General features: G+C 53.2%; 1 protein-coding gene across 30 annotated transcripts in view; it reads left to right on the top strand.

The window, feature by feature from the left end:
- Positions 1-16,310, top strand: part of PHLDB1 (pleckstrin homology like domain family B member 1) — a 111,260-nt gene that overhangs the window by 81,079 nt on the left and 13,871 nt on the right. For 21 of the 30 annotated variants that reach the window (XM_044997141.1, XM_044997144.1, XM_044997140.1 and 18 more), the window contains 8 exons: positions 1,360-1,488; positions 4,115-4,270; positions 4,692-4,802; positions 5,443-5,532; positions 8,562-8,702; positions 11,944-12,084; positions 13,852-13,968; positions 14,278-14,380. In XM_044997141.1, coding sequence (XP_044853076.1) covers positions 1,360-1,488; positions 4,115-4,270; positions 4,692-4,802; positions 5,443-5,532; positions 8,562-8,702; positions 11,944-12,084; positions 13,852-13,968; positions 14,278-14,380 — 988 coding nt within the window. The remainder of the gene's footprint in view (positions 1-1,359; positions 1,489-4,114; positions 4,271-4,691; positions 4,803-5,442; positions 5,533-8,561; positions 8,703-11,943; positions 12,085-13,851; positions 13,969-14,277; positions 14,381-16,310) is intronic. The other 9 variants (XM_044997156.1, XM_044997157.1, XM_044997158.1 and 6 more) reach the window with 5 other exon arrangements.

Raw genomic sequence — 16,310 nt, 5'->3', positions numbered from 1 at the left:
ATGTAACTATGGATTTGAAAACAATGCAAGGATTGGAGGGAATATTCATATTTCCTCTTTCTCCTTTGCACTAACTGGTCTCATCATTCTGCATTGGTATGAGAGAGAGAGTCTCACGTTACAGGGTTTTGATGCAGATTTACCCCAGACTAGGGGTAATCCAGTCTGGGGTTTCTCCCATTCAATTTGTTACTTATTCCTGTAGGTGGAGGTAAAATGGGCAGGATGGGAGGAAGGATCATCATGGGGCTATTGCTAGGGAAAGGGAGTCAAGAGTTTCCTGGTTCTCCAACTGTCTCACTGTGTGACATCAAGCAAATCACTTGCTGGCTGTCTGCCTCAGTTTCCCCACCTGTAAAATAAGTATAAAATCCCCTGGATGTCTTGAGACCAAAGTGCTGGTCTCACTGGTTACAGTGCATTGCTTTGTTAATCCAGGGTTCCTGGGCACATGAACAGTGGATTTGTATCATCAATTTTTATGCTGGCAGAACCCCCAAAAGAACCCTAGGAACTGCAGGGGGCTCAGCTTCTCTGAAAATCCAGCATGTTGATGCAGGACTGAAGCCAACTACATATTTAAACTGGGTGGGAGAGTGGGGTGGTGAACCTATTTCTTCCTCTCTTTAGGCCAGGGACAAGTGTCCTCCTCTTTATATCCTCTCTGTCACTAACTCACTTAAATAAAACCTGAAATGTTCCTGAGGACCCAGGGTGTTAACCTGTATTAACTGAGAAGAGATTGGATCTTAGTCTCTCGTTTTTCATGTTGTCCATAAGGAAACCAGAATGCCAGGACATCCCTGTCTACGGAACAGGACATTTGCCTGGTAGTGTAGTCTCTACATTTGACCTGCTTTATAATTATTTGATGGTGTCCTGGATTCAGAATATCTGTTATAAAATGATGTTACTGAGACTTACTTAAAACAAAATGTAAGGCCTACGAAAATGCCCCTGATGACAGGCTGTGCAGGACACCTAATTGACAAAGCCATTCCCAGTGCTGTGCTGACATCATCCCTGATGATGAAGCCGTGTTAACAGTAATCTACTCGAGGCCTAGAGGGGCCTGGTATGTGCTTTTTGTAAAGCCTTTGCCTTGAGACATGAGACCGAGGTCCAGTCTTGAGCAATAACTGTTCTAATCCAATCCAGCCCTGGATGCCAAATGCTTTTGCTTTTTAAATCTTTTGGAAAATGCCTCTTTGACATGCCCTTCCCCATCCCCCTTCTCTCTCTGGCTTGAGCCACTGTCTAATTCTCCAGCTTCTGCATGGCGCGGATTTGAGAAGTGTGTTTTCTCTCTTTTTTTGTTTTTGTTTTTTGTTTTGTTTTGTTGTTTTTTCCCTGATTCAGGAAAGGGCAAAGGTTGATGCTGAAAGGAAGGAGCTAGAGAAACTCCAGGCGCTTTACAATGAGTCGAAGAGCCAGCTTGATAACTGCCCTGAGTCAATGCGGGAGCAGTTACAGGACCAGATGAGAAGGGTCAGTGTTTAACCCCCCACCCTCCTGGATCACTGCCCTCTCCCCCTCACCTCCATGCCCACAGCTCCAGCCTGAGCCAGCACTCGACTGGTACCATGTGCCACACTGAATGCAGTACACCAAGGGCTGGAGGAGGCTGGCATCCAGGTGCCATGGTATTGGTAGCCTGGCCCCAGCAGCTTGCAGAGCGACTCTCCCCTGCTGTTGATACTGTTCCACATGTCCCTGTCTCCGAATGCCATAACACCTCATGGCAGCCTCTCCTCTTGCCAGAAAGTGAGGAGGAGGCAGGTTTATTTCCCTAGTGCTCTCCTCCTTTTCCACCGGCCGCTTCTCTGATCACTGCTGCTGTTCTCTGGGGGATGCTAATGTGGCAAGTGCTGCAAGTGCCGTCCCCCCTTGTATTAGTGCCTGGAGGGGGAATTCTGAGCACTGGAGCAAATCCGCCTGTCCCCAGATGTGAATTCAGTCCCATCCTTCCCCCACCCGCCAACAGAAACCAGCGATTTGGCTGCTTGGCCAGCTCTGATTTTGACTAGAGACTCCTATCAAGTATGGAAAATGCGCAACCACCCAACACTTGTCTCCTTGAGTTAAATTCTCCATCTAGGTGCTGCTCCTGAGCACCTGCCTCTGCCAGGGACGACTCCTATGTGGCTGGAGGCGAAGAGATGTAAGGTGGGGTTTCTGTTCGGGCAGTTTCTGCAGAGGAGTCTGCAAAATGGTGCAAAGGAATGAATGTCTATTTCAGAGCCCCCAGGCCTGGTTACTTAGACTGGACCTGCCAAGGGAAACTCTTGCTCCGCCCCTTGAACTGCAGTGCTGCAAGGATCCTTGGCATTGGTAGAGCTGGAAGAGGCCTATTGCAAATGCCGGTGCAGCCAGCCCCTGGGTGCCGCACTGATACTGGACACCACTTTAGCCTTAATCCAGCCTCTGTGAAAGGAGAGGCTGGCAAGCCTCAGGGGACTAAACTCTGTATCAGTTTTCTGCTGTTTCCTGTGAACATGTCTGTATGCCATCCAGGCCAGATAATGTCAATATCACAGTGCTGCAGCATTTTTTCCCATTAGCTGGGATTTTCCAGGAGCGCCTAGGAATGGAATATCGTCCGTTTATTATGCCAGACTCTTTTAGTGCAATAAATGAAAGCATTTCTCCTGGTCCCCGCAGGAGTCACAGCTAATCCCAGCCTGAAAACCTATGTCCAGTTTAAAAAGGAACTCAGGAGATGTCTAATGCAGTGAGTGACATGTCGAGATAGGTAGAGCAGGAAACCAATGTCTCCCCATTGACACTGAACAGGCCGTTTCCACTAAATAGATGCTAAAGGATTTCCATGGAAAAATTCTTCACTGAAATGGGGCACGGTCAGGCTGAAAAATAGATATTTTAAATAAAATGCAAAAATCCTAACCAAGCAAAAACCTAACCCTAACTTCTGCAGCTTGTTACTAACAGCCAGAGTGGCTGGAATGTAAAGGATTTTAAACATCAAATGCACTGTTTCCCCAAGGCAGTGTTTGTCTCCTGCTTCCTACACAGCAAAGCTAGCCTGGCCAGTTTCTTTTTCCAGTTCCTGTGCCCCAGCTTCTGTTGGATTTGCAAGAGTTGCAGAGGGATGTTTACATCCAAACAAAACCTTGTTTAGTTAATAACATAAATAAAAATACATGACTCAAGGCTCTTGCTGTTAGTGTAGGATTTACAAACCCTGAATTGTATCTGCACTTGCCCAGGAGATGCCATCCACATCTAAAACAAAATAAAACAAATGGTTCTTACCCCAGGCTCAGTCCTGCGCTGTCCAGGAGGTGATCTAGCTCAAACCCTCGTCCATCTCGGGGCTACGTGGTCGCATCCCTGGAGCACACTAACGTGTTGGCTTGGCCATACTAACTGTTAGCGAAAGACCTTCATGTAACCCCAGCTCGACAGCCCCACTAATCCATGCTCACTGAGTGCCCAGCTGGCATCTTTCACAGAAGTAACTTTTAAGAAAAAAAAAAAAAGGTAAGGGAACAAATCTGCTGTTTGAATCTCTGCTGCAGAGTCCCCGCCAAGACTGTTTGCCATGACCCTCTTTCCAGCAGATCACAAGTCCCCGTTGTCCCATGGTGCAGGGGCCCTGCACATTATCCCCTACCCAAAGCTATCATCTCTCTTTCGCTGCCGTAGTCGGCAGGGAACTCTCTGGGCTGGACCTCTCTCTGCTGATGTGTGAGCACCACATAGGTTGGCAGCACTGTGGGGGGATGGATTGGGCCAGCGAGACTGGTGGGGAGAGTGGACTTCTTGTCTAGAGTTTGTGCGTGTGGAGCAGGGCACCTTGCCTTGGTAGGTCCCTGGGCTGGGCACGGTTCCAGGAGGTCCATGACGCGCTTAGTTAGAGCCACCAGCTGTGCACTGCCCCTGTGCCTCCCAACAAGCAACAAGGAGGTGTAGAGCTTCCCTTCTGCTGCAGCAAATGGAGCTTTGCCCCTTGCTTTCTCAGTGACCTGCTCTCCTGTCAGAGCAGTCCCTGCCTGGTACATCTGTGTGCCATGGGGAAGGGGGGTAGGTGCTGCTACCAGGGAGGTATCTCTGTTTCAGAGGGAGCTGAACATCCATGGTTGTGTGTTTGAAGGAGGCAGAGGCCCTGGAGACGGAAACCAAGCTGTTTGAGGACTTGGAGTTCCAGCAGCTAGAAAAAGAGAGTCGCTTGGAGGAGGAGCGTGAGACCGTGAGCCAGCAGCTCCTGCAGAGCAAGGCTGAGTGCCACCGCAGTATCGCCAAGAGGAAGGTGGGGAGAGGGCCCTGGACCCTTGAGCAAAGGCTATGGAGCCTGGGTTCTCCCTTGTCCCAGAAGTGTCCACTGCAGTGAGGGGGAAACAGGCTTGTCTGCAATCCCCTCCCAGCCCACCTTAGCCTAGGACTCCCCGGCCCAGCTTTGCTCTGGTCTGAGCTCCTCTCCTAGCCCCTTCCTTTAATGCCCTAGGCCCTGTGCTGTCTCTGTGCTCACAACAGTCCTTGGGCTCCCGAGCACTGTCCCCTCCCACACTTCTCTGTGCCCCAAGCCAGCCCTGTGCCTGTTCTGGGAATGGATGGAGGGGTTCCAAATCCCTGCCCAGACTGGTGAGGCTTCTCCCTCCCTCCCAGCTACTTCTTCCCAAGCTGTCCTGCAGGGCCTGGTGCCAGCTCACCCTTGCCTTATTTTCCTTAAGGAGCGGGTGGCTGCATTGGAAAGCCAGGCCAATCACATCCGGCTCCAGGCTGCCCAGGAGTCTGAGCGCCTTGCCAAGGAGAAGAATACCATGCTGCAGCTGCTGCAGAAGGTAACATCCTGGAACCATGCTGGATGGAGAGGGGGAAAGGGGTTCGCTGGGGTAATGTGCGCCAGGCCAGGCACACTCACTAACACAGTGCACTGCCTTGGGGGGCTGGACCCCAGCTCTGCACTGCTGTGTCCTTCAAGTCCAAATGAGTCCATGTAGCATATGGGCTCTGCTGTCCAGCCAAGGGGTCACCGTTACACATTGCCTGTTGGAAATGGAGAGGGCAACTGTGCTGGCACAGCTTGTCATATCCCTCCCACTTTGATGGAGATGGACCTGGTACTAAGCCCAGACTTTTCAGCTGGCCTGTATTCAAACCCTGCCCCCCATTGGGAGCCCAGCTGTACACCCTGCCCCAGGCTCACCTAGTGATAGGGAGAGGGTTGAGAACCCCTCTGCTTGAGGCTGGGCTAATGCCACTCGTGTGACTGTCACTAGCTGCCTCTGCTTGTGGCTGGGAGAAGAATGGATCTTAGCAGGAACCTCAACGATATGGGCCTCTGTCAATGCGGGTGCTGTCAGGAAGAGCTCTAGTGGTTTCTGTGGCTGCCCTAGTGTTGGCCTCACTTTGGGACGCTTTTCAGGACAGCCACTAACTCTCTTGCTATCACCCTTTTTCTCCTTGTTGCTGTGCACTCAGGAGAAAGAGAAGCTTGTCTCCCTGGAGAGACGGTACCATCTTGTTACTGGCGGCAGGAGCTTCCCCAAAACATCATCTGCGCTCAGAGAGGTAACTACGGGGAAGAGGGATGATTAGTCACTAGAACTGCCGTGCCTTCACAGTGCCATGCCTTCCTGGGGCTCCAGCTACCTCGATGGGCCCCTGCCTCTGGCCTCCTAGAGGTGTAAACAGTGCTCAGATTTGTGCGGTTGTTGGCACAAATGCCTGAAAGTCCCAGTGCCCTAACAGTGAAAACACCCGTCAGCTGGAGAGGGCTCTCTCTCTCTCACTGCAGTGGGGTCCTGTTTCCCTTTGACAGACCCTCCTGGGGGCGGAGCCACCAGCACCGTGGAACCAGCGTTTAACCGCCGCGTTTGGAGCTGTTCCTTCACACATGGGTTTGCCGTTAGCTGGGTGTCCTAGTCATGCCATGCACCATGGAGATTAGAGACTGGTTCTTACCTGGTTGGCCCCAAACACTGGTAGGGAGAGGGACTTGATCCAGTCTTGGGAGCAGAGCATCATTCCCCGGGTATGTGTTGCCTTGGACACCTGAAACGGGGGTGGCCTTGGCTAACTCACCACAGCCCCCAGACCAGTCTGTGCTGTTAGGGTCTGGCTAGCATCCTGTAGCCCATGAGTGCATGGCTGCAGGAGCGTTTCTCAGTACATCCCATTGCTCAGCGGGGACTGCAAGCACCAACTGGGGCTGGAGTCCCATGTCACGAATCCTTGTTCCATGTGCCAGGGGAAGAGCGTGGCACTGGCTCTGTGCAGATGCCCAGGATTCTCACTGATGATACATACCAAGGCATTCAGCATGGGAGGAGGGAATTAGCCCATTACCCCCTCCCCCACCAACTTTATTAAGTCCCTTTATTCTGGGGAGGGGCAAAGTGAGCTAGGGCTGGCCCTTCCGCAGACATGTGCATGACTGGAATTGGTAGCCAGGTAGGTGTAAGGTGTGAGTGTGTTGATGTGGAGACTAGGAGCATCTCCAGGTAGGGTTGGCTCTATGCTGTGGAGGGCACAGACCCCTTTCCTCCCTCCTGTGGTTAGAACTCCCAAGGGCAGAGCTATGACAATCCAGCCACGGGATATGTGATGCCTGGTGCCTTCAGTCCTGCTACTGAGATGGTCTGCAAGGTGAAGTCTTCCCTAAGGCTGTGCCATGAAGCTGCAGTGCTCTGTCAGCAGGGATCGGGTGGCTGGAGGCTCCATTAGGCGATGTCCCTGCTTTCTGCCTGAGGCTGTTCAGTTGGGAAGGGATTCCTCTGTGCTGTTTTGATCTCGCTGTTTCTGTGCCTGCTTTGCCCTGATGACCTTTACCCTCCAACAGGAAAGACTTCATATCTCAGAGCCTTATGACCTGTTAGAGGAAACTAAGCCCCAGAATCCCCTGCTAGGGGCAAGTGCTTCCTTAGGTCCTTTCTCCGCCCACTCTTGCCCCAAGATGCAAGAGGTAACGGGACTAACTGCATGTGCTTGCTTGCTCACTGCTTCCGCTCCCCTGCACAGAGTGGGGCCAGACTGCTATTTGCAGCCATCCTATCAGGGGCTTGTCAATAATCCAGTCGGCAGGCAGGCCAGCAGATCTCTGAAATTGGCTTGTGTTGCAATCAGTGACTTAGGCCCCCTCAGATAGGCATGGGAGAGGCTCACTAACAGGGCACCATCAGATTAACACTCCTGTATTTCTCATGCACCTTCAAAATACCTGCGATTAACACTCCTCACAGCTGATGCTCTTTAAACTTCATTCAGCTGCATTCAGCTCTCGTTTCTAGACAGTTTGGCTTCCTGGTTCACTTGCATTGGCACCATACTGCAGTGTGGCTTAAATCCCAACAAAACGCCTTGTACGTGGTTTTCCCTCCCATTCCGCAGACTGCAAGCCTGAATCTCCTCAACAACATCCCTTTAATTTCTTCTATTTGCCTGTTTGATGCTGTTTAAAAAAAATAGAAAACAAACAAAGTCTTTGATTTAGAAATAGTGAGAGAGCTGGGAACCGGTTCCAAACCAACTGGCAGGAGAGGTTGGGATTCTTAATTGCAAATTGCTGCCAGTGTCTAAACAGTTTGGGGCTTTAGCAAACATTTCTATTAATGATGCTTGGCAACAGACGCCAGATGCATCACCCCATCACCTGCGTTGTCCGGCTGGCAACAGCAGGGGGCACTGTGGATGGGTCTCGGGGTCTGCACTGTCCCACCCATCTCCTTTCCTGTGTTACTTGGTAAAGGGGGAGCTTATTCCAATACCACATGCCAATTCCTACCCATCAATTGCTCTTAATTTAGTTGCTTTCCTTGGGCCAGTTTTCCATTGCTGCTGTCGTCCCGTGGTGCTGGAGTGGAGCATGTTGGGCCCTTCTGATGGTGGGGTTGCACGTGGATGTTTTGTGTGGTGTGTGCAGTAAAGCTCCATTATAGGCCGAGTACTGCAGCAGCTTGCGGTCCCTCCTCCCACCCACCTACCAGCTGAATCCATTTCCATCTATCGATCCCTCTGGATCAGATGCTAATTCAGATGCCGAAGGAGTTCCAGATTCCCTGCCTCAAACTGTCTCAGGTGTGCACATTGCAACCAGGTGGCACTAAATGCAGCTAAGGTGCCGTTGGCCCAGTCCTCCAAGTTCCAGGAGAGAGAGAACAGGAGGGCTGGCGACCAACGGGTGGCACTAGGGAATCCTGAAGCTCTAGGCCAGTGGGAATAAGGCAACAGCCTAAAGGTGAATGGCTGTGTGCACCATGGTGGTGAAGGTTGGGAGGCTCCTATTCTGTGGACAGCCAGACAGCCTAAGATAAAGCCAATTACACAGCGGTGTAACTTTCAGAGACTACAAGTCCCATCATGCTCTGCCCCCAGCCAAGCAACACTCCTGGGATGACAAGTCCTGCCCTGCAGCGCTAGGACTTGTAGTCCCCACAGGCAGCGCCTCTCTATGGAAGCGGAAGTCAGAATGTAAAATTGCCCAGCCAGCTGCACTGCGGCGCCTAGGCAGCACGTGTGAAGCTTTACTGCTGTGTTGTGCTCGGTGCCAGGGGACCAGCGCATGAATCTAATTCTCCTCCTTCTCCATCGTGGATTTCTAGGAGTACATGAGGCTGTCTGACGTTTTCAGATTCTACTGCAATGTGTACGGCCCTGGCCAGGACACTAAAGCTTCTGCTGTTGCCACTGCTGCTGCTGCTCCACTCTCTTTCTTGCTTGCTGTACCTCCTGCAGCCAATGAGGTACCTGCTCCTGAGCATGTTGAGTTTTGCTTACACTGTTTCTGGCTGGGTAGCAAAGTTTGTACTCCAGTAGCTGACACTGAGAGCAAGGTTGTCTTATTGCTCAAGATGGATCAGGCTGGTGCAAGGGATGGAGCCACCTTGCCATCACCGGTTCCCTCAGTGCTCCTTACTGGAGCAGATTGGTTTTGGCTTGGTGCAGCCCCCTGGCCTACAGCTGAACAGGCAGTGAATTCATGCTGACTAGTGAGAGAGGCTGAAATGGTCATTTCTAGTGACTAGGGATCTCTCTCTTATGCTGTAAAATAGAGTGCTTAGACTCACAGACAGCACTGGGGGGCTAAGTTCCCTCTAAGCTGCACGGCTGCATAGCAGGTATCAAGGGACATGCAGACAGGGAGAGGCACCTCTCCCCTGGCCCCAAACTGTTGTGGCGAGAGAGGGCTGGGGGGAGTCCTCTCTCCCCACCGCAGCCCCGAGGCAGCTGGCACCCCAAACCCCTCTGCCCCAACCCTGACCCCCCTCCAGCACCCCAAGCCTCTCATCCCCGAGCCCACCCCAGAGCTTGCACCCCCAGCCAGAGCCCGCACCCCCCCACACACACAACCACCTTCTGGCCCTGAGCCCCTTCCTGCACCCCAAACCCCTCATCCCCAGCCCCACCCCAGCCAGACCCCTCACCCCTCCACATCCCAACCCCCTGCACCAGGCCTGATCCCCCTCCCGTACCCCAAACCCGTCGGCCCCTCACCACACATCACCTCCATATTGGTGCACATATCAAAGTTCATTCTGCACATGGATGTAAAAAATTAGAGGGAACATTGCTGGGGGGTGGGGTGAATGAGTTAATTCTTTAGTCCTCTGAAGTTGGCTACCTGGGGCTAGGTCCCTCCCTGTTCTCAGTGGAATTCCCCTAAGCAGAATTTGACTGCTGGGATCTGCAAGTGAGATATGTGGGATCAGCTTTAGGTTGAATTAGATCTTTGTTACAAAACTGCCATTCAGCTTGGCATAGACAGTCTCAGCTAAATGGCTGGAGTAGCTTTGGGGCTGCAGGTCAGGCATCGGCATCAGGCTGAGGGGCATCGGCATAGCTGTGCCGGGGGGGAACCCGACACTGAGGTAACTAAGGATGGAGGTTACTTGGCAGAGCAGCATGGGGAACCTTTACACACTGGTTCCCCAGCCTGGCCTCTCTCTTGCTCAAGTGGGTGCTTATCAGTCCCAGGAGCAATAATAGTTCCCCCCAAAATTAAAAAGTAAAGTGAATCCCCCAGCAGAGCTTATGCAGGTGCCACTTCCGGTGTGCTGCGAGACCTTCGGGCAAGCGGGTGACAGCTGGGCTCAATGCAAATAGCAGCTGTTCCTGATGCTGCTCTGTGGAGCTGAGCCAAAAGCCTCTGCAGCGTGTCAGGAAGTTAAACTCTCCTATTGTAATGATCTCCCCTGGGATGGGCTTTGGGGCTGCTGAGGTCCTTACCTGCTCACCTCTCTGCCTGTCTGGCTCTCACTGCTCTAGTCCTGTTTCCGCTTTTCACTCTGCTGCTTCTCTCTGCCCCAGTACGTGACTGTTGACCAGCTCTCAGGGATTCTGGGCAATGTCAGAGCTGACCTAGGGCAGGCCCCTCCTGCTTCCCCATTGGGCCATCACACTTCAGGCTTCGCCCCTCAAGTTGCTTCGTCTGCAGGCTGCCTTCCTTCTCCTGCGCCACCTCTCTCCTCTTCCTTCATCTCTGCTGAGGTTTGTGTCCATTGCATTTCCCTCTTGCCACCCCTCGGGCTTTAGCACTGTGTGCCTGGGATGGGTCCCAGAGAGAGGCGGCCAGGCAATAGGGATCCCTTCTGGCCTGGGATGGAGTCTGAATCCTAGCGGGTAGGCATGCCCAGCACAGACACTGCTAGCATCATCAGCATGTTCGCTTGCCTGGGCAACCTTGGCAAATGCTGAATCATCCATGGAGACTGATCCCTCGCAGTGCAGAACATGCACATGGGTCAGAGGAAGAGCTGGTCCAGCTGCATAGTCCCTCCCCAGTGCCACCACACCAGCCCCTCTTGCCAGCTCTAAAGCCTCAGGACTGATTTAATGTTGAGCTCTCGTTTGGCTGTGAGGAGGGAGCAGCATGGCTCACCCCTGGGGCAGGGTGGGGGGTGTCCAGCCACAGAAGGGAAGGCAGATGTGGGGCTCCGGGGCCTCTGACCCACAAGCAAGCATCCCGCACTGCCATGTCAGTCCGCAGGGTGAGAGAGACGGGCTGGTGTGGGGCTCCGGGGCCTCTGAGCCACAAGCAAGCATCCCGCACTGCCATGTCAGTCCGCAGGGTGAGAGAGACGGGCTGGGATCCCCAGGATCCTTCTCTCACTGCAAAGCAGAATTGTGTGCTGCTCCCCTGCCCTGCCCAGTGCCCTCATCACAACACTCAGCTGGAGGAGGAGGTAGGACTGGCAGCAAAGGGGAGCAGACCCAGCAGCAGGGCTGATAAGTGGTGAGAGTTCATGGCCTAGGACTGTGTTTATGCCAGGGATGTGTGTGCCCTGCAGCATACCATGGGTGGAGGGGGAAGGAATGACACCCTTTTGAGCCCCAAGCCATGGGTATCTACTCAGAACAATCTGTCCCAACACTTCTGGATTCAAGGGGGGTTTGAGAACACATTGTCTCCATCCCAGCCAGCCCAACCTCGACCCTGCTGCACTGTTGCCCTGCTTTGCTGCAGCTCCGGGGTTAAGCAGGAGTAGCTGTCTGCACAGCTCCCATTGCAAGTGTTGGTGCCTGTGCGTCCCCTCCCTCCCTGTGTCCCCTGCTGCCTTTCATTCATCTCAGCCCCTCTGTGAGGACTCACAAGGCTCCCACAGGGCTTTCCTGCCACATCTAGCTGGTTTCGCTGTAAGCCATGCAGACTGGGGTTGAGTGGCTTTCCAGTGCTCACCTTAGTGCCTGCTGCTCTCGCTCCTTGATAATGGGGTTGGGGGTGGAAGATCCTGGAGCTGTTGTCAGCACAGTGCTGGGGTTTGGCTGCAGATGAAGGGTCCCATGTTTTAATTCCCAGAAGAAGGGGACGGAGCCAGTTAGGGTCCTTGGTGGGCTGTAGGGAGCACTGGGTTCTGTTTCCCTCTCCTCACATCTAGGTCCTTGGTGTGAGCATGCAGGGATGGTGCAGGGTTTCTCCGTTTCTCATTCTCTCACTGTTTTGTCCTTCATCCCTCCCCTCCTGTCTCTCACACCCTCTCTCTTTAGATGGAGAAGCAGCTTCAGGTGGGCCCAGTGCAGCTTTCTGCCCTGGATTACATGGCTGGCTTCGAGGCCTCCCCCCCTGCCTCTCCTCACTCCCCCCCTCCTCTTCCTGCTAAAGCTCACTCTTCTCGAAAGCCGTTCCAGGTAATTGCCCCACCTGCTTCCCATCTCCAGGCCCTGCAGGGGTTGGGTGCTCACAGGCTGCAGGGTTGGGATCGCAGAGGTGCCTGGGGAGGGGGCTGTTGGCAGCAAGGCCAGCTGCAGCTGGACTCAGCCAGCTAGATTAGTGAGACTGATCACCTAATAAGGGAGTTTCCGAGCTAGGGATGTTCAGAGTCCCCTCCCAAAGCCGGCTGGGATGGAGAGAAGACACAGGTAGTGTGACCCAGATTCCCAGCTAGTGTCAATTGACTTAGCTCCCATGAATCAATGGAGCCAATTTGCACCCCCAGTGGATTTGACCCAGAAGTTGTTGCTTTGATTTCCCACTGCCTGGCTGGGTCTGTTACTCTCACAATGTTGCAATTGGCGATTTTGGGGGAGAATTATCAGCTCAGGGAAGTATTTATGGTTATTTATGCCATGTCATGCCGGCACATGGTGCTTAACAGACACATTAAAGAGACACTCCCTGCCCTGTCTTGTGTAATTTAGGGCTCATCTCCACAGAACACAGAATCAAACTAATGAAATGATCTGTAGTTAACTTTTAGCTACTCCACTGCAAGTCTGTGAGCCCCAGTGCCAAGTGAGAATGAATTAAATGGATTATTTATCAGTGTCAGACCTGTCGCAATAGCTGCTCAGGCAGATTTTCCCTTGGGGAACTGATGGTTCAGGTTACAGCCCCTTTAGTTAATTGGGTTCCAGACCAGCCCTTGATCTCAGCTGAGGAACAATAACCTGTCGAATGACATTGAGTGTGGAGAGAAGTACCAGCAGTAAAAGGCCCCCTCAGTATAGCACAAGTCCCAGACACCAAACCCCAGGAAGTGAGAGCCAACCCTCCCAAGCTTCTGTAGTGCCTGGGGCTCTGCAAAGGAACCAGAGCAGCAGCACTGGGAAAGTCTTGATCTGTACCTGTGCCATTCCACCTTTGTGGCGGTTGTACTCGGGGTTGTAGAGAGGTGACTGAACACAACCGTATGGGCTCTATGCTCACTCTCAATGAGTGCAGCTCACAGGAGCTCAGCCGCTGAGTCCAAAAGTTGCTTTTGCTCCAGGTTGGGACACCTGTCTCCTTACCAGGAGTAATAGCTCTGCTATTGAAATAGAGTGTAAGGCAACCTAGAGGCCAGTTTGTTCTCACTTGACTGTCTCAGCCTTTGAAAGCAGGTGTAAGTCAGAGACACTGCACCTTGAAACGAAACACAGTCTCACTGTAACAGGGTCTCTCCTTACGTTAACAGTGGGAGTTGGTTTTCAGAAGGGCAGGTGTTTGCTCAGAGACGGCACGTTCCTGGGCCCTGGGTATTTTGTACCCTGTGCAGCAGCTGGCCAGCATGGGGCACATTCAAACAAGATGGAGCAAAGCCCTGGGGAATATCCTGTAGGGAAGGCGCCTGTGCTGAGGGACTGGGGCTGAAGGAGGGACGTAACAGAGATTAGCGTTAACTCTACTGCTGTTAGCAAGCTGAGCCCTCAGGCAGCTGCTGTCTGTACATGTGTCGTATATGTTGAAAAGATGCAGATCCTTCCGGTAGATCCAGGCTGCCATCAGATCAGAATCCCATTTTATCCTCCTGTTGCTACTTTCCCCTCTCGTTCCCTCTTTCGGGGCTGAAGTGGTTCAAATGCCATGAATCTCTGTTACGGGTACTGATGGCTCTGGTAGCCATCAATTCTCCCTAAGCCTCAGCCAGTCCACAGGGTCCTGTGCTGTGCCTTTCATCTGCCTGTGTTTGTGTCCAGGTCTATCGTGCTAAGATGGACAGCGACACCGGCAGCACCCTCCCACGCACAAAGAGCGGGTCTGCGTCATCCTCGCAGCTCAGCGTGGCCATGCTGGGACGCAGCTCCTCCCCAAAGGTATGTGCTCAGGGGGCTGCAGTACCAGCATTGTCACTCATTCCCCAAAGGCGGGGCTTGTTCCAATCCACTGACTTTGGGGGTCCTGGGCTATTAGGCTGCAGGAAGATAGTTGGGAGACACAGCCTGGAACCCTGACTTGATGCCCTTTCACAGCAGTACAGCAGGTGGATCTGTTAATATCTCCATCAGCCAGACTGTTTATAACTAAGGTCCTTTACTGCAGATTGAGCCCGAGCCAGGGACTGAGCATCGCACGGGGACACAACCCACGGGGGCTTCTTCATCCTTGTCTTTTCACATCCCTAGGGTCCCCTGCACCCACAGAATGGCACAGGTAGCCTGCCACGAAACCTGGCAGCCACACTGCAGGACATCGAGACCAAACGCCAGCTGGCCCTGCAGCAGAAGGGTAAGTACCTGCTCCAAGGGCATGCCATAGGGGGTGGGATTCAACCTGCCCAGGGAATGAGAAAGGAGATGCACCTACCGGGATGCTCCAAACTGCGCTGAGTAGTTTGTGGGAGCTGGGGTTGCTCTGCCCCTCCCAGGATGGTACTGCCCTTGCTTGTGCCCTGTGTCCTGCACCAATATCTCTTCTCATTATGTGTTACTGCTGGCCGTGGTTCACTAGACATCCCGCCTGGGGAACTCCGAGGGCCTTTCTCATGCAGTAGTAGGAGGGGAAACACCCACTTTCTGAGCTGGCGGCAGAAGAGCCACTCTGCCTGGAGCTTTTACTACTCTGGCCTCCCGAACGATGCAGGCCCAGACCATGATCCAGTCTGGCTGTGCGTCACAAACCCAGGAGGCTCTGGTGGCACTCACAATCGAGAGGAGGAGGGAGAGGGAGGGTTCCCACTGATCTCCCTGTGGAGGGAGGGTTGGCTTAAGAGAAATTGTCTCTTTGTGAGAATGGTCCTGGATCTCTCGCTCCCAGCAAGTACCCAGCCCAGGTTGGGGGAATCCAAATCCACTGAGGAAAGATGCCCAAGCTTCTGCAACTCAGGCTGAGCCGAGCCTATGGTTTCTCCTCATGTACTGCACCTGCCTCCCAGGTGCTGGGGATCAGTTTGTCAGGAGGGTGGGGGATGAGAACACCTGGGGGCCACAGTTGAAACAGAATCATCTAGGTTGCTATAAGCCCCTCTCACTCCAAAGGGCGTGTCAGGCTGCTGCATATGCCACTGGCTTTGGAGTCTGGAGCAGTAGCGGGGTCCATCTTCAGAAAGGTGATGGGCTGAGTTTCCCAGCTGGGATTTGAACCCATTTCCCAGGAGTCAAGGTGTCTTAGCTGATGCTTGGCCCCTGCAGCCATAAACATGCCCAGCATGAGATGGTCTCTACTAATGGGGGAGAGGAAATGAAGGAGTAAGGCTCCATGTCAGGCCTTCTGACAATCTTATGACTTTAATATGACTGGTCAAATCAGCTGGAGTAGACCATGAGGATCATGGGAAGGGGAGAGGTCAGGACTCTCATGGATGGGTGGAGGGATGTCATCACTGAGTTGTCACATGCTGCTTTGCTGCACATGAGCAGCATTGGTCTGTCTGGCCCTAAGCACTCAGCTCAGCTGGCAATTCCCAGGCTCTGTCCATGCTGCGCCCTGGTCATGCTCCAGCATGGCTGTTGCTAGCAGTTGCTGTAACCCATGTGCACAAGGCTGTCTTGCCAGAGAGCCCAGCTAGAACTTTAGCAGTTTGACAGGATTCTTGGAGGAAGAACTCCCACCAGTGGTAGACCCAGCCATGTTGGGCATCCTGCTGCTAGCCCAGCAGTGCTCCCAACAGATTTCATCTTGCGACTTGGTTGTGATCCCTCTGACCCTTGAGATCTGTTAATTGGCAAGACAATAGCATGGTCCTGCAACACAATGAAATGTGGCAGGTCCCATCTGCCAACAGTAACTGTGCTGGGCTGCCACTTCCTGCAGCATGGCTGATATAACAGTGTAAATGAGACTAAAACCTCAGCTAATCCTGTGCAAAGGCACCCTTCCCAGCAGCAGCCATGGGGAACAGACAATGCCCAGAGCCATTGCGCAGGTGAGGAAGAAGCCAGGAGCCTGCCAGATTTGGTTTGGCTCTGACACGGATACTGTGGCTCTCTCATGGTCTCTTGCTTTTCCCCTCTGTCCCCTCACCCCCGGCTCCATACGGTGCATCTCCAGCTGTTGCACTCCCAGGAGAGCCCTTGCAGCCAGCAGAGACCTGGAAAGGCTAGGACTCCTGAATTGGCCCCTTAGGCAGCAGCATGGCTGTGTGGTCCAAGAAGACACCTGATGCCATCTGCTAATGGTGGGGAGGAGGCACAGACCCAACCCCAAGGTGTCAGTGTGT

The sequence above is a fragment of the Mauremys mutica genome, chromosome 22, assembly GCF_020497125.1.
Source record: "Mauremys mutica isolate MM-2020 ecotype Southern chromosome 22, ASM2049712v1, whole genome shotgun sequence".
NCBI classification, from domain to species: domain Eukaryota; kingdom Metazoa; phylum Chordata; order Testudines; family Geoemydidae; genus Mauremys; species Mauremys mutica.
This window is presented reverse-complemented; position numbering and strand designations above follow the sequence as displayed.